This window comes from Ixodes scapularis, unplaced genomic scaffold (genome assembly GCF_016920785.2).
Source record: "Ixodes scapularis isolate PalLabHiFi unplaced genomic scaffold, ASM1692078v2 PGA_scaffold1__304_contigs__length_218370807, whole genome shotgun sequence".
Taxonomy (NCBI): Eukaryota; Metazoa; Arthropoda; class Arachnida; order Ixodida; family Ixodidae; genus Ixodes; species Ixodes scapularis.
In genome coordinates this window covers 213,743,703-213,768,813 of record NW_024609846.1, presented here as the reverse complement: position 1 = coordinate 213,768,813, position 25,111 = coordinate 213,743,703, and the positions used below count along the sequence as shown (strand labels likewise).

The 25,111-nt window shown below is 49.3% G+C and overlaps 1 protein-coding gene across 1 annotated transcript; it reads left to right on the top strand.

Moving 5' to 3' along the window:
• Positions 1-16,496: 16,496 nt before the first annotated feature.
• Positions 16,497-20,499, top strand: LOC120850683 (P2X purinoceptor 7-like). Its single transcript, XM_040223296.2, has 4 exons — positions 16,497-16,561; positions 18,138-18,362; positions 19,149-19,190; positions 20,388-20,499. The coding sequence occupies exons 1-4, from the start codon at positions 16,521-16,523 to the stop codon at positions 20,497-20,499; spliced, it is 420 nt and encodes a 139-aa protein (XP_040079230.2). The 5' UTR covers positions 16,497-16,520.
• Positions 20,500-25,111: the final 4,612 nt, after the last annotated feature.

Here is a 25,111-nt window from a genome sequence, read left to right as displayed (position 1 = left end):
CTCATCAAAGTTTCACCATATGTTTATTTTTGTGTTGTGGAAGAAATATTTTTGTAACTTTTCTGTTTGTTGCACCGTTTAAAGGTTACAACTAATGGCAAACAATAAAAGCCTATAATGTAACCTCTAAAACATCTGAAGCATTATACTAAAGGTTACAGCGCTAATGGTTACAATGTATCTTATAAAATAAAGGTATACTAAAATTTGAAAACGTGCACCTATAATGAGGGTTACCGAGCTTAGAGTGTATGGCTCAAGTCATGTATTCCAGCACACGCCATTTACGCAGAGAACGCAAGAGAGGAAAAAAAAAACGAACTAGTAATGCACACACAAGTTTGAATCCAAATGATGGCCTGAAGGGTATACACTTTTCACGCTATACTCTGCTTCAGTACCGAGGCTCCAGTACCGAGCCTCCCTTATCGTTTTAGTTTTCTACGATTCTTCACGAGTATCAATTTAGAAAACTGCCGATCAACGTTGTCCAAAAACGTTACCTTAAAAAAAAAAATAGACCGATGCAGGTATCGACGAGCATACGTGCTATAAACAAGCGCACGAACGCACGAACGTATCGAACAAGGCGAGAACATTCTCGACATGTAGCTATCCCCGGCAACCAACAGGCGCGGAAATAAAAACAAAAAAGTAATAATAATAAAAAAACCAGGAACGATGGAGGAATAAAAATAAGTAAATAAAGATGCGTGACGATCGACTGCGTAACGAAACGCGGCGTTCAGTCGACCGGGCTTGTATCCTTGCGGGAGGCCGCCATCGCCGCCTCTGCCAAATTCGTTTAGGTCCCCACTCCGTTCGGTGCCCGCTTCTTCGCGAGGGGTGTGCGAGGAGTCGAAAAGGCGTTAATAAATGGCGAGTATCAGGAACCCCCAAAAGTAAATACGGGCGAGCGGTGCGAGGCTCCAAAATGACAACAAAGTGGAAATCGGGAGTGTCGTTTTTCTGCGTTTTTACTCGTGGGTCAGACCAGAGCCAGAGATAAATAAAATGAAGAAAAAAAAAGGGGGGAAAAAAGATACAGAACGTGGGGGTCCTATTTACTTCTGAGTGAAGAGCCTAGATATAAGAGAGTGAGCAGCTCAAACCATGGGGACCGTTTGCAATGTAATGGCGGACGCCTGTTTCGAGCATCGGTCGCAAGTGTGCAGGCGTTGCGTTGTTGCGAGGCGAGGAGGAGAGCGGCAAGCGGGGCGGAGACGCTTGGCGGCAGAGCTAGCCAAATTACTCATATTTTGTAATTAAATTACATTACTAATTACTTTGCTGAAAATTGCTGAAATGTAGTTAAATTACATTACAAATTACCACAGCCAGAAAGTAATTAATTACTATTACAAATTACTTTTAAAAGTAATGACATTACTTTCGCATTACTTTTGTATACTTTTAAATATAAAGGAGCTATTGGTAACTTCCTTTTACAGATAACTTTATTTACATTATTTACACAGTTCATGGCACACAGCTAGAACTCTGTTGCATGTATACCGATGGACAGAGGAACGCACGCGACTGATCCGTTTCCCACCCCAACCCGGACAACTATTTTTGGAGATGACTGAGGACCCTTCGCGGGTTATCTCTGGGAGGGGCGAGAACAATGACAAAATCGCGTCGAGGGCCGTTCCACCTGGGGCCTTAGTTCGACCTACCTCCCCTCCTTCGTTTCCCGAGAATGTCGAGCAGAAAAGCTCGAATGGAAGGCACTTACCAGCCCTATTTCTTACAGTGGAAGATAACACAGAGAGGGTACGGAGTATGCATCAGAAAAAGTGAGCGGAAACTTTCAAGAGGGGCCAGAAAACGTCGAATGCAAAACCGCAAAACATAGGTAGAGAATCGCACTGAGGGGGTTTTCACAGTTCAAGAGAGTGGCAGAAAATGTCTAGCTGATAGCGGGAGCGAGAGTCGCACCAGCCGCCCCCCCCCCCCCCCCCCATTAGCATCAGCAAAAAACAAATCAGTCGTTAGTTGTTTATACAGCAGAAGTTTAGTCTGCCAGAACATGGCGACATTGTTACCCACTGTATATGAGCAATTTAGCCAGTGCGGTACAACCGCTAGCCTGGGGTTTTAACGTGCACCACGCAGTAGTGATACACGACCGCACGCCGTTACGATGCTCATCCAGATGAAAACGGGCAGGGGTGGGGCTCGAACCCAGGATTCCTGGGTTCTGCAGCGCGAGTTTTTGCTCCACGTGCGTCGAGCTGGGTGTGCGCTTTAGCCCACTCGGCCACCGATCCCCCAGCATCAGCAACATAGCGGCGGCCAAAGAGCGTTTTTTGGAAAGGTGTAGAGGAAAAAGAAAGGTTAAAATAAAAAGAAAAGCGCTCTTGTGTATTGTGGACACAAAAAATATGCCTGGTGCGAAAAAGTAATTAGGTAATTTAATTACAATTACCGTCGCTGGAGTAATTCATTACATTACTAAATTACCTGCTCCAAAAAGTAATGAATTACATTACTAATTACTGGAACAAGTAATTAAATTACTGTAATTTCATTACAGTAATTGCATTACTGCCAGCTCTGCTTGGCGGACAATCAACGCCGCTTTGGGTCAACTCTTTGCAGCTCGTATTGCAAACGCGGCCCATAAGACAAGGGTTCGCGATCGAGCAGTTGGCTGCACTTTGGAATGTAGGCGCACTGCCCGTGAGTGTGTGCGGCCAAAATGTATACCTTCTGTTGCTCGGGGATTTGACGGCGTCGACGCGAATCGATGCCTCTGTACGTCAAGGGGAATAACGTACATAGTGGATAGCTGGCCTTCGGGGGATCTAGGGAAAGCGACAACAAAATCAAGTAGAAAAAGAAACAAGAAAACACAACATCAGCGGACAAACGATTTGGGATAGAGGTGTTACCTTTCTTTTTCTGAAAATGAGGAAGAAGTGGAAAAGGTTAAAAAAACATGTAAGGCCAAGGGAACAGAAAGTATATAAAGCATTCACGCTACAAAGATCGAAATTAAGAAAAAAAAACGGAAAGAAATTGGAAATTAAATTAACTTTCGGAAGACTTCTATGAAGCCCATCTAGCGGAGACGGAGGTAGGTGTGAAGAAAGATTGTTTCCTCGAGTAAAAAATAACGTATATAAACAAAAACCAGAAACAATTAAGGTGTTAGAAAATAAACAGAAATACATCTAGAGTCGATAATAACAATACGCCACATTAAACACTCACACGCTCATACGCATGTACGCTCACACACACACACACACACAAACACGCACACACACACGCACACGCGCGGTGACACACACACACACACGCATGCACGCGTAGGGGCGCGCGCGCAAAATTACCCATTTTGATTTATGAAATGGTTTGGAAATCGTAATTTGAAAAAGGTAATGATCACTAAACAACGTACCTCACACCCGTTAGACGACTGTAGTGTACAAACGTCGTGCACATATATCCCTCAATGCATCTAATGCAACGTGTATCGGCGGTGCATTCAGATTAATACTTCTATGCGGTTTTGCGACCCGAAAATTAGACAGATTTTATCTAACCTTAACTTTTACCTTCACATATGTAATTGTAAGGAATCTTACAAATCCGCAAAAGGGTATCAGCAAAAAGGCAATTTTTTTTTTAACTGACGTTATTCTTCTTTAAACCACAGACATGCGACTGTTTACACCCGAGTGCCTTAAAAGGTCTTGTGACCTCTTATGACAAGGTAAATCACTGGTGCCATATCAGCTAGCCGTTAAAAAAATTGGAATTTTCGTACATTTTTATATTTTTCGCGCATCAGTATATCTTTTTTTTCCCTGAAAAAAATATTTTGGTAGTGTTATAAACGAAAGTTTATCTTAGGTGTACAGGGTGTTCCTGCGAAAGCTTTCAAAAATTCCTAAAAATATGGTGTTCGAGGGAAAACAGATTCTGTGCTGGAACAAACTATCAGGCTTGGCGGACGTCAATGATTGCAGAAACATGTTAATTAGCGATATATTTAACTTAAATTTACTAATTAATATTTTAGTCAGTGAAAATAAACATATGGTTCCACCGAGAAACTTTCTAAGCATCATTGAAAACAACTAAATCAACTCTTCTTAGAAAGATATGAGGCAGGGGCAGCATTTTACGGCGTTCCGTGAAAGCGCTCAATTTGTACGCGTTTCGAGGTTTCGGTTTGTTATCTAACGGCATCGGCTGCTCTCGCGGTCCTGCTCCCCATACAAAAATGTCCTATATGGTCGGTTATAGAAAATTCTTTGTATAATCGGCTTTAGCTATTTGGCCCAATTAGCTAAAGAATTTCCTGTGGCTGTCTTTAACATGTTTTATGGTCGCCTTTATGGGCTTTTTGGCTTTGTCCATGGCCCTATCGCTGTCCAGCCATAGCGCTCTTTAGCTTTTCTAAAGGTTGGCTAAAGACTTCTCTATAGCTTTCCCTATGGCTCTCTTTAGCCAGCAAATCCTAAAAAAAAAATTTACTTTAAGTTCCCCGACTTGTGAACGCTACATGGTGTATGTATATCTATGTATAGATATATGTGTAAATCTATGTATAGGCATACGTACATCTCTGAACACACAGAACACAAGCAGAACACTTCCCCACAGAGCGGCAACAACGCAGATATACAAACGCTATGTTCTCACTAGCTGTATATATGATGGGAGTCTAATTTTTGAATCCGACTTTGCCGGGGACCCATCATTTGTCGCAAAAACACGGAGACGCGGAGCAAATATTAATCGTACTTAATACATTATTTGAATTGTCTCTTGGAATAGCCCCCATCTTTTAATACAGAGCCCTGAAAAAAACCATACGAAAATGGTCTATGGACGTCTATGGAAAAGCCTACGGTGAGCTATCACCTTCTATGGCCCTCTATGGTCAGCCATAAGAAACCATAAAACACGCTATAGCCACATATAGAAAAATGTATGTCTTCAAAGCTTTAGACTCTCGACCATTCCGATTTTTATACCTGGCAATAGAATAATTTATGACTATGCAGCTATAGACCCGCGACTATTCAATATTATTTAGCGAGCTATAAAAATATGTATGTCCTTGATGCTATAGATTCGCGACTATTGAATGTGCTTTAGCCGGCTATAGAGTGGAGTATAAGAACTTGTAGTTGGGCTAGTTGGTAAACGTTGGTGTTCATGTTACAAGGCGCAAAACCACGGACACAAGAGAGAAAGAGACAGACAGGCGCCACTCACAACTATATTTGAAAAGTGCAGAAAGAAACGAATACAATCCTCGTCATCTTTATCTCGTCCACGCACGCGCTTAGCCATGTGACATACGCTTACCCTACCGAAAAATCCGGTATAACTTTTCACTATCCGGATTATGGAACCGGAAATTTCTTACCGGAAACCCGAAATCCAGATTGCAGACAAAGGAATAATGTCTGAAAACCTAAATTCCAGATAGACTCCAGATAGAATCCAGATAGATTTCCGGTTCCATAATCCGGATAGCGAAAAGTTATACCGGATTTTTTGGTAGGGTATAGCCCAATTTACAAAAACTTATCAAATAATCTAACCTCGGCATTGTAGAGTGCAACAGATGTGTCACTTACGCATTGTGCACCAAGTTTTTCTAATGAAATACGCCTCTAATAACTCGCGCGCTTTTTGGCAGTTGCCTCTGCCCAGAATCGCTGTCTCAGAAAGACGTGGCTCACACCGGCATTTGCTGCAGTGTTCAGGCAAATGTGCCCCATCATTCTTCTTTAAATTTTGCGCGTGCTCCCTTAGTCGGTCGTTCGCACACCTGCCCGTCTGTCCTACGTAGGACTTCCCACACGTAAGGGGGATTTCATAAACCACCCCCGTGGCACAATCAACATATGGCCTGGCATGTTTTGTGGTGCAGCCTTGCCTCTTACCGCTGCCACCGGTGATACGAGAGCATAGTTGGCCGAGTTTGCTCGGTGCTGAGAACACGAGCGGCACTCCAAAGCGGTTCGCCACCTTCTTGAGGTTGTGCGACATTCTGTGCACATACGGTACTCCCTCAGGTCTCATTCGACACCGCGCCGTTTTCGCCTTTGCCGTCGTGGTATGGCCTTTTACCTTTTGAAGAATGCCTTCTACGACACTCGTCACGACCTTTTCAATGTAGCCCGCTGACAATAGCATTGTCACCTGGTTCTTGAAGCTTGTCTTCATCCATCTTAAAGCTTGTCTTCATGGCTCGCGGAACAAAAGTTGCTTCGGCTGAAAAGCTTCGCTGCCCGGATGACGGAGTACTGGTGGAATTTCACTCTTAGCCAAGCACTGCAATTATCTGACAGGACAAAAAAGAGGGACGTGCGAGGGAGTGGTCTTACGGTGATAAGCGAAGGTGATAACCCCGGAAAAATACCAGAGAACATCTCCAACCTTCTTGGAAAAGGTCCAAGTATGGGGTCAATCACAATATTGCGGCACATGAACGTGTGGCGTTGAACCGGAGAGTGGCCACCAAGGCAGAGAAAGAGGATCAAGAACGCTGTCTACTCGAAGGTGTGGATTGTCTTTTGACGTGTGCTCCTAAGACAGTGCGGGGCGGTGTCCCTTACAGGGTGTGGTCCCGTACTTTAAAGATAATGACCTTTGCCTTCTGGAGTCGGACAAAGAGGGTGGATTTGTGGCAATAACGAAAGGTGCGTTTGGTGAAAAGGAGGACGCTGCTATAAGAAAAAACTTTAACCAGGCCCTAACGAAGTCTTCGAGAGTGAAAAGTGCTTTCGTCAATCTGTGTAAGGGATTAGATTTGGATAGGCTGGCGAGAGATGTATCCAAATGTAAAAATGATGCGCTAAGTGTGTTTTTTTCCACTAAAACTCATAAGCCGGATGTGCCACTCCGTACCATTGTGAGTGAAAAAGGCACTTGGCAACAGCTAGCATGTAAGTCGGTATTTTTTGAAAGCGTTGAACAGCCTGCAGGTGACAGACCCATTCATCACGAAAAAGTCTGACGAGGTGGCTGATTTCTTCAAAGATATCCAATGCATAGGGTATGCCTTTTCCATAGATATTGAGGATCTGTTTTATTCGGTTCCTCACTGTGAATTGTTTGAGGCCATAAGGGCATGTATAGATGAAAGTGGCATCATTCCTTTCCAGAATGAGGCAGGAGTGACTGTTGACAATTTTTTAACTCTACTAGAAGCGTACCTTAATAGCACCTTCATATCGTTCGATAACCAGCTGCTTTTAAAAAAAAGAGGCATATGCATGGGGTCGTGCGTGGCTCCCATTCTGTGTAACATTTTTTTAGCAACGATCGATTGCACGCTTGAAAAAACTCTCAGTGATTTTAACGTTTTTAAAGTGTTTAGATACGTAGATGATTTTTTTATTCTTTTTAATGACCGTTCGTCCTTGACGTACCTTGACGATATAAACTCTGTTTTAGAAGCTTTTAGACACAATGGGAAAGGATTAACATTCATCCATGAACTGCCTAAGCAGGGTAGTTTACAGTTTTTAGATTTAAGTTTTAAGGTTTTAGTACGACACACGTGTTGGATGTACGCCCCGCGGTCCCAAAAGGAACTCTTGCGGTATGATTCTGCGCACTCTAAGGTGATAAAAAGAGGTATCGCTATGCTATGCCTAGAGTCGGCTCTTAAAAGGTCGTGCTCACACCGGATGAAGACAAGCTTTAAGAACCAGGTGACAATGCTATTGTCAGCGGGCTACCCTGAAAAGGTCGTGACGAGTGTCGTAGAAGGCATTCTTCAAAAGGTAAAAGGCCATACCACGACGGCAAAGGCGAAAACGGCGCGGTGTCGAATGAGACCTGAGGGGGTACCGTATGTGCACAGAATGTCGCACAACATCAAGAAGGTGGCGAACCGCTTTGGAGTGCCGCTCGTTTTCTCAGCACCGAGCAAACTCGGCCAACTATGCTCTCGTATCACCGGTGGCAGCGGTAAGAGGCAAGGCTGCACCACAAAACATGCCAGGCCATATGTTGATTGTGCCACGGGGGTGGTTTATGAAATCCCCCTTACGTGTGGGAAGTCCTACGTAGGACAGACGGGCAGGTGTGCGAACGACCGACTAAGGGAGCACGCGCAAAACTTAAAAAAGAATGATGGGGCACATTTGCCTGAACACTGCAGCAAATGCCAGTGTGAGCCACGTCTTTCTGAGACAGCGATTCTGGGCAGAGGCAAGTGCCAAAAAGCGCGAGTTATTAGAGGCGTATTTCATTAGAAAAACTTGGTGCACAATGCGTAAGTGACACACCTGTTGCACTCTACAATGCCGAGGTTAGATTATTTGATAAGTTTTTGTAAATTGGGCGATAAGCGTATGTCACATGGCTAAGCGCGTGCGTGGACGAGATGAAGATGACGAGGATTGTATTCCTTTCTTTCTGCACTTTTCAAATATAGTTGTGAGTGGTGCCTGTTTGTCTCTTTATCTCTCGTGTCCGTGGTTTTGCGCCTTGTAACATGAATACCAGAGTGGAGTATGTCCCTAAACCTATAGAACCGCGACCATTGAATTTTCTTTAGCCGACTCTATAGCGTTTTATGTCACCAAAGCTATAGGCCTTTGGCCTTTCAATGCTCTTTAGCCGGCTATAGAGTGGTGTATGTCCCTAAATCTATAGACTTGCGACCATCGAATTTTCTTTAGCCGCCCCTATAGTGTTTTATGTCACCAAAGCTATAGGCCTCCGGCCATTCAATGTGCTTTAGCCGACTATAGAGTGGTGTATGTCCCTAAATCTATAGAATCGCGACCATTGAATTTGTTTTAGCCGAATCAATAGTGTTCTATGTCACCAAAGCTATCCCAAAAGCGTCCTTAGCTGCCTATAGGACTATTGCAGTTTTGCCGGCTGCTTTCCCTGCGCATTGCCTTCTTTCGGCGTTGACGTCATCTCAATCTTCCGTTTTTTAGCTCTAATTATCTGTCGTTTCCAGTGTATTTTGTAAGTATATGTATCTCGTAGCGCGCCTTCTACTTTGTCCGTGTCCCTACCATGTTTGTATTTCTTTCTGCCTGCTGTGTTAAATATATTCAATGTTTTTTGTGTATGTTTCGTCGTTCTCGACGCGGCGTCAACGAACATAAACCCGTTGCTTACGCCACAACAGAGGTGAGCTTTACTCTTGTCACGACGGTTTATCGCGCTATAAAGCCGTCTATTGGACTCGTATAAAGTCTCGGGAGGGTGGTTTCGAATGCCGGTGCACATGTCATCGGTGTAGGTAGAGCAACGACGTAGCAATCGGGACGCGAGTGCTGACTGCGCCTCGATCTGGCCGGCCGCGCTCGCTCTGTGGAAATGTAAGCTTGGGACTCTCAAGCCCCGTTAGCTTACTGAAGATGCAAGACACTACTTGGTCCCCGCAAATTCTTTGCGCTTCGAATGGCTTCGAAGCCGTTCCAGCGCCCGGCGTATACCCTACGCAGCGTCCTCCATCAACCGTTCGCACAGCATCGGAACCCTCCGTCTGCGAGCGCCGGCGGTTCGCCGTCGCGGGGATTATGTTCGCGGGAGTTTATGTTCGCGGTGTTTCATGTTCGTCGCTGGAATTCATAAAATGCTCCCACTCAAGTCGCGACGATAAATCGTCGGCGCTCGCAGACTGCCTGTAGGCTCCAGGAAGGTTGCGATGCTGCGCGGGCGGTCGCTGACAGGCGCTGCTGCCTAGGGTACGCCGAGCACTGGAACGTTTTCGCCGGCGTTCGCAGGACAAAGATTCTCAACGACAAAGCAGCGTCCTGCATCATCAGCAAGTTAACGCTGCTCGAGAGTCCCACGCTCACATTTTATCAGAGTGAGGCGCAGTCGTCTCTCACTTCGCGTTTGCTGCGTCGTTGCTCTGGCTAAACAATTTACAGTTCTCTCGAGGCTTCATGAGCGTTAAATCGACGCGTCTATAGCGCGATAGAGTGTCGTGACAACAAAAAAGCTTACCCCGGCAGGGGCGTAAGCAGCGGTGCAATGTCCGTCGACGCCCATGTCGAGAACGGTGAAATATACACAAATAACAGCCGAAAAAAATGAGTATCATTAGGCACTCGCTGCCCTAGGTGCGTCCTATTATCTCTCTGTTCTGCGAATTCAACAAATCAGCAAGCGCTGTGGCTAATTTTTCTTCTTTTTTCTTTAAATTATGAGACATTAAAGTCATTAGAGCTTCTTGGAGCACGCATCCCCACCATGTGTCATCATGGTGCTCAGAGATTGTAATTGATGACAGTGATATAGACTGAACTCACGGATGAAAAACGTATTACGGCACAAATTTCTTAAACCACGCAATCATAAATGCCACAACGATGCAAAGATTTCCAAAATTGAAGTTTAAAAATGCGAACCTAAGAGTGTACACATAATTCAAAAGTGCTTGGTAAAAATAAAAAAAAAATATATATATATATATTGTGGCGTGGGAAGCACAATCGTCAGTGCGCGGGACTGCGCGCCGCTGGGGCTGGGACACGAGACTCGGGTAGCGCGTGCTGATATAGATCTCGACCAGGAAACAACCGGCATTTGTCTTCTTCTTGAAGCGACCAAAAACACCCTCACAATCTGGTGGAGGTGCGGAGTTTTCCTTCCCATACTCCAGAGGAAAGTACGATCGGCTGAATTCCGCTCCCATTTGACCAACCTGGAGCTACGAACTCGGACACTACCCCCAGCACAAGGTATGTCGACAACATCTCCTGTCATGACGTCCACTTCTTCATCACCGCTCACGGTACCAACCACCTCCCCGCCTACCCTCACCCCGGCAATACAAACCCCACTCACATCGACTATCGGGGCAACGGGAACTCTCGGATCAACTCCTCCTCATCTGATGGGCATTCCACCGCAGCCACCGCTGCTCTACATGTCCTCTCGCCAACGAGACCCCCGTGTGTTTTCTGGCATCGGCGACGAAGATGTCGAAGAATGGGTGGATTTCTACTCAAGAGTAAGCCTCCACAACAAGTGGGACGACCACACTAAATTGGCGAACGTTGTTTTCTATCTCAGCGACGTCGCCAAGACATGGTTCCTTAATCATGAATCCGATATCACATCATGGGAGGCATTTTCATCTCGTGTTCACGAGGTCTTCGGACGCCCTGAGGACCGTAAGGCCGCTGCGCGCAGGCGCTTGACTGTCCGAGCCCAGCTTCCGACTGAAGGATACACTTCCTACATTGAAGATATTCTTACCCTGTGCCGCAAAGTCGACCCTGCTATGCCTGAAGTAGACCGTGTGCGCCATGTTTTAAAAGGTATTGCCGAAGAAGCAGTTCACCTTTTTGTACTGCAGCCTCCCACTGACGTCAATTCCATCCGATCTCTCTGCCAATCATTAGAGGCAGCACGACGGCAAAGGATCTCCACCACCGATACGTTGCCGGCATCCAAGGCAGCTATTTCTCCCTTGCCTCAAGGCGATCTGCTCCACAACACTATCCGAACCATCATCCGAGAGGAACTCGCACGATATTTTGGACCCCTCCCAACCCTCAACACCTCTCCCACCGCGGAACTGCGTACCATTATTAGAGATGAACTTACGCAGGTTGCCCGTCCTTCCATTGCTACACCTGTGTCATTCACCCCACAACCACCCGCCTACGAAGAGAATCGGCAGCCGCCGCTAGCACCCACTCCAAACCAAGCTTCATCACATATCCCACAAGTCGCAGCTTTTACCTCCTCTAATTACGAACGTCCCTCATCATTCAGGACGTACACGACACCAAATAGCCGCCCAATGTGTTTTTATTGCGGCATTCCTGGGCACGTAGCACGATTTTGTCGACGTCGTCAGGCTGATGAAAATACCACATGGCAAAGCAGACCAAGCTACGAAAGACACTACAACTCCCAGCCCTCTCAAACATGGCCGAAGAGATACTACTTCAACAGAAATTACAACGACGAACACCAGCGCCCAGACTCACCTCCACGCTACGAAAGCCCACGATCACCGTCTCCTCGTCGTAGACATCGGTCAATCTCGCCAATGATCCCCGCACGCCACCGATCGTCTTCTCGTCAGGAAAACTAATCCTTGCAGTTTCCGGAGGTAAAACTGCAAGCACTCAATTCCAATATAACCCTCCTCGTTCCCCCACAAACCTCATCGACATTACAATCAATAATCATCATTTCACTGCACTTGTGGATACCGGCGCGGCAGTATCTGTTATGCACATCGACGTATGCAACCAACTACGCAAAGTAAAAACTCCTTTGAGAAACTCTTTCCTACGCAGCGCTGGAAGCGAGCTGATTCCAGCCTCCGCCATTTGCACAGCCACCATAGTCATCCAAGACCGCCTCTACGTTGTAGAATTCATAGTTTTGCCAAAATGTGCGTACGACATTATTCTTGGTTGCGACTTTCTTCAATCTGCACATGCGATCATTGATTACAGAACTTTAGAATTATCGACAGACGCAGATACGTACGCTCACGCGGTTCATTCAGAACAAGACAACAAGCTACGCCTCATCGAAGATATAGAACTTCTGCCCCACCAAACGTCGTTGCTTTACTTGAAGACACCCCCTCACTTGACAGGGGATATCCTCCTGGCACCACACCACGAAGTCCTTTTGGGAAAGGGAATAATTGTGCCCTATACACTCGCCACTGTTTCTTCGAGGCGTGTTACGCTCGCCGCCACCAACACGACTAATCAACGCGTACTTTTACCAGTCAGCTTTTCTCTTGCAAATGCTGAGTCTACTCAGAATGCAACCATCGCCACGCTCAATGAACAGGAAGCTGCAACGTCGGCTAAAACGCCTTTCTCGCCGTCTACATCAAACCTACTTTGGAACACAATTGATTCATCGCTATCCAGTGCAGAACAACACCAGCTATTTACTGTATTGAACAAATACAGAAGTATATTTGACAACTCATCCCCTTCTCTCGGAAAAACCAATCTCGTAGAACACCGCATTGAAACCGGAGACTCCGCAACTATCCGACACCGACCATACCGCGTTTCTCTCAGCGAGCGTAAAATAATTCAAGAACACGTTGACGAGATGCTTCAAAAAGGTGTTGTACGACATTCGTCAAGTCCATGGTCATCACCTGTAGTTTTAGTCCGAAAAAAAGACGGGTCGGTACGTTTTTGCATTGACTACCGCCGTCTAAACAAAGTTACCCGCCGGGACGTTTATCCGCTTCCACGTATTGATGACGCCCTGGATTCCTTACAAGGTTCCTTATACTTCTCATCACTTGACTTACGATCGGGATATTGGCAAATCCCAATGGCCGAGAAAGACAAAGAGAAAACTGCCTTCACGACGCCAGATGGACTTTACGAATTTAATGTAATGCCTTTCGGACTTTCTAACGCACCCGCCACATTTGAAAGAATGATAGATGCAGTTCTTCGCGGCATGAAATGGAAGACCTGTTTGTGCTATTTAGACGACATTATTGTGTTTTCTGCTACGTTCCACGATCACTTGCTTCGACTATCCCAAGTTTTGTCGTGCCTTACTAATGCGGGTCTTCAGCTCAACACCAAGAAATGTAACTTTGGTGCCAAAAAAGTGAAAGTTCTCGGCCACATCGTCAGCGAGGCAGGTGTTAGCCCAGACCCTGAAAAAATTCGTGCGGTTACCCAATTCCCTTGCCCCACAAACGTGAGGGAACTGAGAAGCTTCCTAGGCCTCGCTTCCTATTTCCGTCGTTTCGTCCGAGCATTTGCAACAATCGCAGCTCCGTTGCATCGGCTGCTTCAAACAGACGTGCCATTTGTATGGACCGAACCTTGCTCAACTGCGTTTACTTCTCTTCAAGCCATACTCACATCACCGCCTGTTTTGTGCTTTTTCGATCCCACGGCCGCTACAGCCCTCCACACAGACGCAAGTGGACACGGATTAGGAGCTGTGCTGGTGCAGCAGCAAAATAACTCATCTCTAGAACAGGTCATTGCATATGCCAGTCGAACCCTAACGAAACCAGAAACGAATTACTCAACTACTGAACGAGAATGTCTTGCCGTAGTGTGGGCAATAAACAAATTTAGACCTTACCTATACGGCCGCCACTTCAAGGTAGTAACCGATCACCACGCTCTCTGCTGGCTTTCGTCCATCAAGAACGTCTCCGGCCGTCTTGGACGCTGGGTACTTCGTCTTCAGGAATATGACTTCGCAGTAATACATAAATCGGGGCGTAAACACAATGATGCCGATGCACTTTCACGCTGCCCTGTTCCACCGAGCACTATGCACGACGCACAAGTGTCGACCACCGTCCTACCTTCGATTCTCGCGACCATTTCATCTCACAACTTTCTCTCCGCCCAACACTCTGACCCCTGGATACGACCAATACTTCAACACCTCAATGGAACCTTACCCTCTACTAAACAGAGATTTATTAAGAAGACTCAAAACTTCTGTCTAATTGACGGTCATCTCTATCGCCGGAATTACATGCCCGAAGGTCGGCGATGGTTACTGGCTGTTCCATCCGAATTCCGTAGCGAAATCCTTCATCATTTTCATGACGACCTCACTGCAGGACATCTTGGTCTTTTCAAGACCTACGCTCGCATCCGCAACCGTTTCTTCTGGCCCGGTATGTACCGCACCATTTGCAAATATGTCCGTTCCTGCCCACAGTGTCAACGCTACAAGCGTTCATCATCGGCACCCACTGGTCTCCTGCAACCGCTAACTCCACCGCCAAAACCTTTCGACGTACTGGGCGTGGACCTCCTTGGCCCTCTTCCCCAGTCCACCACAGGGAACCGTTGGATCCTCGTAGCCATCGATCACACCACTCGATTCGTGGAAACGGCAGCCCTTCCCGATGCAACTGCCGAGTGCGTTGCACGATTCCTCCTGCACCACATCATCCTACGACATGGCGCCCCCCAGGTCCTAATCACAGACCGGGGACACTCCTTTCTGGCACAAACAGTCGAAGCTCTCCTCCAAGCATGCAAGGTGGACCATCGCACGACATCGCCTTACCATCCACAAACAAACGGCCTCACCGAGCGCTTTAATCACACCCTAACAAAAATGATTTCAATGTATATCAATTCGGACCATTCCAACTGGGACACTATTCTTCCCTTTGTTACGTTCGCCTACAACACGGCAGTTCAGACAACGACTGGATTTTCCCCATTTTATTTGCTTTACGGCCGTGACCCATCCTCAACCCTCGACACAATCCTACCTTATCCTAACGAACATCCCGACAACGACCTCATGACCCAATTCACGTCCAGTTCCGAAGCTTCTCGTCAGCTTGCACGATCTCGCACACTGCAACACCAAGACGCATCAAAACGTCGTTACGACGCCCAACACCGTGACGTACACTATCTTCCAGGTGACCTCGTTTTAATCTTCTTCCCGTTCCGTCAAACTGGTCGCTGCGAAAAATTTCTCCCAAAGTTCAAGGGCCCATACAAAGTCATTCGTCAGACCTCCCCGGTCAACTACCTAGTTGAGCCTGTCAACCCACCATCTGATCGTCGAACCACCGGTCGACACATCGTACATGTTGGCCGCCTCAAGATGTTTTATCAGCGTCTCCCTCCCTCCTGATCTCTTAAGGCCAGGATGGCCTTTCCTTCGAAGGGGGCATTTGTGGCGTGGGAAGCACAATCGTCAGTGCGCGGGACTGCGCGCCGCTGGGGCTGGGACACGAGACTCGGGTAGCGCGTGCTGATATAGATCTCGACCAGGAAACAACCGGCATTTGTCTTCTTCTTGAAGCGACCAAAAACACCCTCACAATATATACATATATATATATATAGATATTTATTTATTTATTTGTGGACATACTGCGCAAAAAAAAAGTGTTCGACATCAATTATTTATTTTAAAATATAATGTGGGCTACACGGCGTAAAATATGATATCTTCAAACCTGCCTCGTTTTGGGTCACTTCTGGGAAGTGCAGCTTTAGAAAGAAGTCCAAAAGCTGGGGGGCCTTCATGGAGCTGTCCTGTTCACTCGGTAAAGACAGCAGCGTAGACGCTATGCGTGTTTGAGGCCAATCATGTCTCCGGTTAGGGTCCCGTGACAACTGTCTCGAAGCTGGTGATAACGCTAGACACGGCACCTGCCTTAAAGGGATACGGAATCGAAACTTGAAATATAGAGAAAACATCAAGAAATGAGTTCAATATCATCAGCTAAGCCTGTAATGAATAATCGCACGGTTGTATTTTGAGCAGATGGCTATATTTTATGCTCTAAATGCCGCGATTTTGGCGAGCGCTTCAAAATCAGCCATGGAGGAGCGCGGTGCATCTCGGGAGATCCGGCAGACGCCTTGACGTCATCATGCCTCGGACGACCAAGCGTACCGTAGAGACGAGTTTTGCCACTTGGAGGCGTCAACGCGTTACAATCTCGCTTTGTCGAAGTACCCAAGGGCTGTAGATATCGCGGGGCCAGCAGAGGCAGCAGAGGCGCGGAGGGGCGGGGGTGTCAGAGCTGCTTCAACTGCCTTGGGTGTGCGATGGCGTGTCTACATGACGAGAGTGGTGGCAGCGGCAGTGGGTACGATGACATTAGCGAAGACGAAGACGTCAACAGATCGCTAGTGGCTATGGTGGGGGAAAAGCGATTCGGCTTAGAGCCATATCTGTACGATCCTTCGGCATCGTCGTCCGCAACAGACGAGGAGTCGTCCGACTCTCCGGAAACGCCAGGCTGGCCAGGCAGCCCACATCCACCAGCAGCCCGGCGCGTCGGCACGGCGAATTGGTGAGCCTATAGGGTGCCTTCATGTGCGCTTTGCTTAGGGTGGAGACATCTGGCCATTTTGTCTCACACTTTTATTTTTACTTTTTGTTCAGAAGCGCGTGAAAGAACGTGTCCCTGCACGCGCTCGTGGCGCTGACTGTGCTCCGGCGACATTTTGTTTTCGTCGATTTCTTTGTATTTTACCCGTGAGCGCGTGCTGTCGGCATCGGGTACTACAAAGGGTGGCATCACCCTAAACAGAAGGACATTGAGGCACACTAGGTGAGCCTAGTCACAGAAGAGTCCGCGAATGCATTCGCGCGCGCACGTGTAATAAAGCAGCGAGACGATTTAATGACAGCGCGCTAGCCGCGCTGTCATGAATGATGAAAGTACGCTGTCTAAAGCAGGTCGTTGTATTAGCGTGTAACTTCTGTTCGTAAGCTTGCGAAACGTGGTTTTGTCGAAGGAGCGCTCGCGTTAACAAAGATCAGTAGCTAAAGTACGCTTGCAACGGCGGCTATCCAAAAGTGTACGTACGCACGAACACGGCAATGAATGTGCCGCGAAACGCTTTTATGGAAGGACTGAAAGATGTATAAAAACGCAAGTTTCGAACCAAAAAGCGCGTGTGGCCTTCGAAAGAGCTTTCCCCGCGCGTGGGCTGGATCGTGCAGGCAAAATCTTTAGCGAAATAATTTGTTGGCCTAGTTGGGTAAACATCACAAAAATAAAAAAAAGCGCGAAAGACAAGGAGAAGTGGAAGACTAGACGGGACAAACCCTTGTCCTGTGTAGTCTTCCACTTGTCCTCGTCTTTCGCGCTTTTTATTTTCGTGATGTAGCAACACAATCTGCCCGGGTGCTCCGCCGCAAGTGCGTACGTAACCAGTGCTACCATGCTACAAGCCCGAGGTGGTTTTGCACGACGTTTCCCCTTCGCGCGTGCGCAGCGGTCCCGCTCAAAGCATCGCGCTCGCTCTGGTAGCATCTTCGCTCACACTTATCGCTGAAGACTGCCTGCCGTGGTGCAGCAACAGTGCTTCACACTGTAGCCGAGACATTGCGTCAGTGCAATATGTCATGTAGTAACGGTACACGGCGGTACGATGCTCATCGAGATCGAACAGGAGAGGGATGGACAGAGCCCAGCATCCCCAGCTGGTTCTGCGATTTCATGTTCCGTTCAACATGCTCGGCTACTAATCTTCCCTGAAGGAGTGTAATCTACTGTGAGTGCTTGCAAACCAAAGATGTAAAGAACATACGTTGTGAAGGTTGTGCGAATTTAGTACTTTTTCACGAACATATTTGTACATACCACACACTTTGTAGGTCTCGAGAATATTAAGGGTGAATAAATAGAAAAACAAATCTCTTTGTACTAACAGGTGCTCCTGTGGCAGCGTCTGCAGACCAATGCAGACAGTCGAGGAGTCGGTGTGCTGCAGGGAGTTGCACAATGTGGTGCGTATGTGCAGTGACCAGGGGGTGCCTTGTGTAACAAAGCACCCCTTGTTCGAGCTGTATTGCCTAAACACCGACATCTTGGACCTAGAGTACCTCAAGCTCCGGTACTTCTGCTCTCTTGATGCAGGAGAAAGGGGCCCACAAGAGTATGTATATTGTAATTCTAGCAGAAGTCATGATGTAAGCAAGATGATTTTCTCACTTGATACTGCCTCTCCTTCAGAAATCAACATTCCATGATTCCAGTTTTCTTATGCTCCATTTTTTTCTGGATTTGTAAGATAAAAGGATAAACCACCATAGAAGAGTTCTGTAACTTGTATTGCCTGCACTGTACTCGGCATCACCTGTTTTGTGCTGCATTGTCGAGGCAAATGTAGCTTCCACCGTGCTTAAGCTACACACTGCTGCAAAAGCACATGGCTTTGTGTTTATTCTCAATCAAATGCTATCGCACAACTAGCTTTGACAGTTAAAGCACTATCGCAGCTACTCTATCTTTTGCAACATGGCAGAAAATAGTTGTCACCAAATAAAACGCATGTGTAAACATGCACAATCTATGAAGAGTTTACTACTCAATAAAAATTTGCTTTCAAGCTCGTCCATTGCTGTATTCATAGCATTTCAGATAATACAGATAGCAACTGGTACATATACAGGTCATCATTGCAGCATGGTTGGGTGCGATATCTCAAGGAAAAAATAACAAAATTGCGTAACGAGAAGTAAATTTTTATAAATGCCAATGACTGATTGACATCGGTGATGACAAGTAATAAAAAAATACAAAGGTATGCTTCTTCCTGCATTATCGATATTGCTACCATGTAACTAGATATTGAGAAAATTTTTGTAAATTGCAGTTAGGTTCTATTATATTCTCTTGAACTGGCAACTGACTGGTACTTCATGCAATCATCTCATTTTAGGAGGCACCGCTACACTGCCTTCCGGCAATTCACTTGGTGGGTTCACCATAACCTGGGGCGCGGTCAGGGCCGTACCCAGAAAAAAGTTTCGGGGGGGGTCAGAACCCCCTATCCCCCCCCCCCCCCCTGGTTACGGCCCTGCTCCCAACCTCATAGTATTCAAAAGAGAACGTCTATATTTTTTTTGTGTGATATATATACAAGTAGGAAAGACGACATTATAGCTACTGTTTATTATTCGTCGCTCCAATCTTTGTAAAAATCCCTAAACATGCCTCCACGAACAACTGTGACCTAAATTGCGGATTTTGTTTTGAGTCGACTATGTTTAGTATCGCTTTTAAAATAATATCACGTGTAGAACATTTCATTGCCTTCCAAATTAAGCAAAGTTTGCGTTTTTATCATGTACGAGTACTGAGAAATAAATTATGAAACAGAGGGTTTTCACTTTTCGTTCAATTTCAGCACGCTGTATAAAAAAAAAAAAAAAAAAAAAAAACATTTTTAATTTTTTTTTTTTTTTTTTCGCGTCGCGTTTTTTTTACACCCTTCTTTTAGCCAGAATACATTCCGGTAGAGGTATTTGCCTTGGTTTCGAGCTTTAAGCCTCTAAATATGCCAAAAAAGAGCAAATGCCAATGGTGGGATTTGACGATTTTCGTGTGTGGCGTTTTTGAACCACTCTCACTCTCAAAGTATTCAAAAGAGAACTTCGATATATATATATATATATATATAGTGATATATATGCAAGTCGGTAAAACGACATTCCAACTAATATTTATTATTCGTCGATCCAATCTTTGTAAAATTCCCCAAACATGCCTCCGCGACACATGCGGTAAGGCGCCCGCGCGATTTTCCCGCCTCTTATCTAGCCCCAGCCTTGTACCTGCTCCAGGAGTGATAACTTTAGTGCGCCACTACTCTTGTCGCGCGGCCAGGGCCGTACCCAGAAAAACATTTCGGGGGGGGGGGTTTTCGGGGAAAACGGCGGCCATTTTGAAAATGTCTATTGTCTTATTTTCGCCTATGAATCATGTGCATCGGTGGCATATAATGGAGAGTTATAGCAAACCGGAGAACCGGTCCCGGTTTGGTACCCGGTAGCCGACCGGCGCCAGTGCGCGTGCGCAGAGGTGGAGATTAAAATCGGCTGGCTGCAAGTGCACCGACCAGGGCCGTACACAGAAAAAAATTTCGGGGGGGGTCAGAACCCCCTATCCCCCCCCCCCCTGGTTACGGCCCTGGGCGCGGTAACCGGATGCCACTGCCCAGTTGCGCCGTGCAACGAATTCGACGAGAGTTCCCATCCACCGATGGAAGTTATGTCGGTTTCAAGAAATAAAAGGTATCTGCCATACGAAGAACTCCTTTACATCATGCTATAACTGATGTGGCTAGACAAAAACGGCCTGGAATCAACACACATTTATTATACAACACAAAACCAGAACAGGGTGATGTAGGTCGAATATACAAGATGGTCCGTTTCCGTATTGTACTGAAAAATATACTTCTTGCAACACGTCTTGACCTTTCTCACTGAGTCTGGTTCTGCTGCAAGTCCTCCCATTAACTCGGTTCAAGTGCGCTTCCCATGTCTGTTACCAACAAATACTTGATCACCAATTGTTGCAGAAAATTTTACTAATTTTCACGTTTTGCTCAGTCAGGAACAGAAAGGCACCTGGAAACACATTTGTACTAACTTCATGGAACGATTCACAGCAAAACTCAACTTTCTAAAAAAAAATCATCACATGTGATAAGACCTCGATTTTCTAGTACAGTCTGGATACCGGACAACTTCTGCACTGGAATACTCCCATGTCACCGATAAGAAAAATGGCAATGCAGAATCTGCAGAAAAGGTAAAGGAAAAAATTACATCTCTGCTAGAGGGGTTAGCACATGGTAACCTGCAGCACTATTCTCAACAGGGGGAAAGTTGCATGTAACATTGTAATGATAGGGGGGGGCATGTTAAAGAGGGTGTTAGTGAAATTGGAAGACTAATAAATCATGCTTTTGTCACCAGTCAATATTTAATATCCACAACTGGTAAAACTACCAGATAAGAAAGGTTTTTATATAACACTGTAGCGTGCTTGGTTTTGTGTAACTACATTTATATTTACAATATTTACAAATGGTTAGTTGCGATGCAGGAGCGGGCCATCGTAGAACGTCCGTGCACCACGTCACCCCGAATCTCACTGAAACCGACGTCTGAGACCGAGGTCCAGGGTCAGTGGTTGTTCTGGGTAGCTGACGTAGAGCACGCGATCGTCGGTGCCGATTTCTTGCGAAACTTTAATCTCCTCGTAAACGAGAACATAACGGCCGAGACGGTCGCCAGAGCTTTCCTTTTTACCTGAGTAAGCCGTTTCGGAGTACTTTCCACGGTGACGACCGATCGAGGACGCCAATTTGAGTCCGCTCTATTTCGTCAACTCACGTCCCTCCTCGGCTGCTCCCGTACGCGCACAACAGCTTACCATCCTGCAGCAAATGGCCTCGTGGAACGCCTTCACAGGCAGCTAAAATCAGCACTTCGCACGCAGTCGTCTCCCGATTGGGGTGGGAGGGCGTCGATGAGGAGCTCGTGCTGCCTTATCTGGGAGGTTATTCGGTGCAGGCGGAACTTGTTCTCCACCTGCACGAACCAGAGTGCTGGATCTTCTACACTATACCGGGTGTTCCGGTTTGCGCTTTTTCGAAAACACACTCGGAAGAGCTCCTGGATTCAACCGATTGTGTTTGGTCGGCAAATGCACACTCTTCAGTTCACTGGGGCTCCTGATGTAGTCCTCATCTCGAAAATGCTCGCTGCATAGACGATCACTTTTCAAGGGAACCCACGTTGGAAAGGACGGGCGAGCGAGACGACTCCACAGGTAACAGAGCTTCTCGTCCTTCGGAAACGTGTGTGCCGACGTCTCACAACAAACAACACTGTTCCCACAACCCTCTGCCGCACAATATTTTGGCATCCCGTCGTAAAGTCGCCGAAAAACCTCGCAGAAAAATGATGCGTGTTAAACTTCACGACAAAGACACGCGCACCAAACCTGAGAACAACCGAAGCACGCGTTTGCACGTCGCGCGAGAGCTGAAACCAAGGTGGCTCACTTCGTTTTGGCTCTTTCCACCAAGACGCCTCGGTATTGCGTTCAGGCCTAGGCAATCTATACCAGTGAGCGGACATACCGCTGTGGCGCTGCTTTCAGAGGCATGTTGTCGTCACGACATTCCATTGAAGCTTCATAACCAACTACCAGGTGGTTTTTGATTATCGTTTAATTCACTTTAAAATATGTTTTCTTGCGTTTTCTAGCGCAATATTTATGTTTCTGTGGTTGTGCTGCTACCTGCGTCGTGTTGAAACAAAGAAATGAGCTCCAGAATTTGGTTTCCGTACCCCTTTAAGCCCAAGGAAACACATAGCATCCACTGCACTATCAACCTTGGCTCGAACTGTCAAAAGCATATAAGTGACACATTCTCTCGCGGTGTTCATTGTTGGTATGCCCCTGAGGATTAGTCTTTGTGATCGCACCCCCGTTCTGGCCTTGAAGGAGCTCTGCTTTTCAATTTTTCTGTTTTCTCTCTCTCCCTAAGCTAAAAGCATTGCAGAAGGTGCGGACTCGGCAAACCAATCAACCGTAGACTTTTTATCGCTTCACTCCGCTCTCTGTGCGCATGTAACGGAAGGAGCGTGATTACGTGGTTTGATGGATGACGCTTTAACCGCTGCCAATCCCGGAATGAGGCTACTTGCGGACCTAGTTTCGCGTGTCGTGAGTTTCGCGTGTCGTGCGTTTCGCGTGTCGTGCGTTTCGCGTGTCGTGCGGCCCGCGGGGCTGCTGTGGCCCGCGGGGCTGCTGTGGCCCGCGGGGCTGCTGTGGCCCGCGGGGCTGCTGTGGCCCGCGGGGCTGCTGTGGCCCGCGGGGCTGCTGTGGCCCGCGGGGCTGCTGTGGCCCGCGGGGCTGCTGTGGCCCGCGGGGCTGCTGTGGCCCGCGGGGCTGCTGTGGCCCGCGGGGCTGCTGTGGCCCGCGGGGCTGCTGTGGCCCGCGGGGCTGCTGTGGCCCGCGGGGCTGCTGTGGCCCGCGGGGCTGCTGTGGCCCGCGGGGCTGCTGTGGCCCGCGGGGCTGCTGTGGCCCGCGGGGCTGCTGTGGCCCGCGGGGCTGCTGTGGCCCGCGGGGCTGCTGTGGCCCGCGGGGCTGCTGTGGCCCGCGGGGCTGCTGTGGCCCGCGGGGCTGCTGTGGCCCGCGGGGCTGCTGTGGCCCGCGGGGCTGCTGTGGCCCGCGGGGCTGCTGTGGCCCGCGGGGCTGCTGTGGCCCGCGGGGCTGCTGTGGCCCGCGGGGCTGCTGTGGCCCGCGGGGCTGCTGTGGCCCGCGGGGCTGCTGTGGCCCGCGGGGCTGCTGTGGCCCGCGGGGCTGCTGTGGCCCGCGGGGCTGCTGTGGCCCGCGGGGCTGCTGTGGCCCGCGGGGCTGCTGTGGCCCGCGGGGCTGCTGTGGCCCGCGGGGCTGCTGTGGCCCGCGGGGCTGCTGTGGCCCGCGGGGCTGCTGTGGCCCGCGGGGCTGCTGTGGCCCGCGGGGCTGCTGTGGCCCGCGGGGCTGCTGTGGCCCGCGGGGCTGCTGTGGCCCGCGGGGCTGCTGTGGCCCGCGGGGCTGCTGTGGCCCGCGGGGCTGCTGTGGCCCGCGGGGCTGCTGTGGCCCGCGGGGCTGCTGTGGCCCGCGGGGCTGCTGTGGCCCGCGGGGCTGCTGTGGCCCGCGGGGCTGCTGTGGCCCGCGGGGCTGCTGTGGCCCGCGGGGCTGCTGTGGCCCGCGGGGCTGCTGTGGCCCGCGGGGCTGCTGTGGCCCGCGGGGCTGCTGTGGCCCGCGGGGCTGCTGTGGCCCGCGGGGCTGCTGTGGCCCGCGGGGCTGCTGTGGCCCGCGGGGCTGCTGTGGCCCGCGGGGCTGCTGTGGCCCGCGGGGCTGCTGTGGCCCGCGGGGCTGCTGTGGCCCGCGGGGCTGCTGTGGCCCGCGGGGCTGCTGTGGCCCGCGGGGCTGCTGTGGCCCGCGGGGCTGCTGTGGCCCGCGGGGCTGCTGTGGCCCGCGGGGCTGCTGTGGCCCGCGGGGCTGCTGTGGCCCGCGGGGCTGCTGTGGCCCGCGGGGCTGCTGTGGCCCGCGGGGCTGCTGTGGCCCGCGGGGCTGCTGTGGCCCGCGGGGCTGCTGTGGCCCGCGGGGCTGCTGTGGCCCGCGGGGCTGCTGTGGCCCGCGGGGCTGCTGTGGCCCGCGGGGCTGCTGTGGCCCGCGGGGCTGCTGTGGCCCGCGGGGCTGCTGTGGCCCGCGGGGCTGCTGTGGCCCGCGGGGCTGCTGTGGCCCGCGGGGCTGCTGTGGCCCGCGGGGCTGCTGTGGCCCGCGGGGCTGCTGTGGCCCGCGGGGCTGCTGTGGCCCGCGGGGCTGCTGTGGCCCGCGGGGCTGCTGTGGCCCGCGGGGCTGCTGTGGCCCGCGGGGCTGCTGTGGCCCGCGGGGCTGCTGTGGCCCGCGGGGCTGCTGTGGCCCGCGGGGCTGCTGTGGCCCGCGGGGCTGCTGTGGCCCGCGGGGCTGCTGTGGCCCGCGGGGCTGCTGTGGCCCGCGGGGCTGCTGTGGCCCGCGGGGCTGCTGTGGCCCGCGGGGCTGCTGTGGCCCGCGGGGCTGCTGTGGCCCGCGGGGCTGCTGTGGCCCGCGGGGCTGCTGTGGCCCGCGGGGCTGCTGTGACCCGCGGGGCTGCTGTGGATTTCGCTTCTGGGTGATTTCAGATAAGATCGACCAAAGGGTGGCTGGTCGACATTTTTAAATCAACTGATGTTTTTATATGACATTGTCTAATGTCTGGTATAAACGAATCCACACTTAGTTTTGACCAGAAAAAAAATTTGGAGACAAGAAAAATCGTAAGGCAGGGAGAGGTGGACAGTTGCAATAACGCGC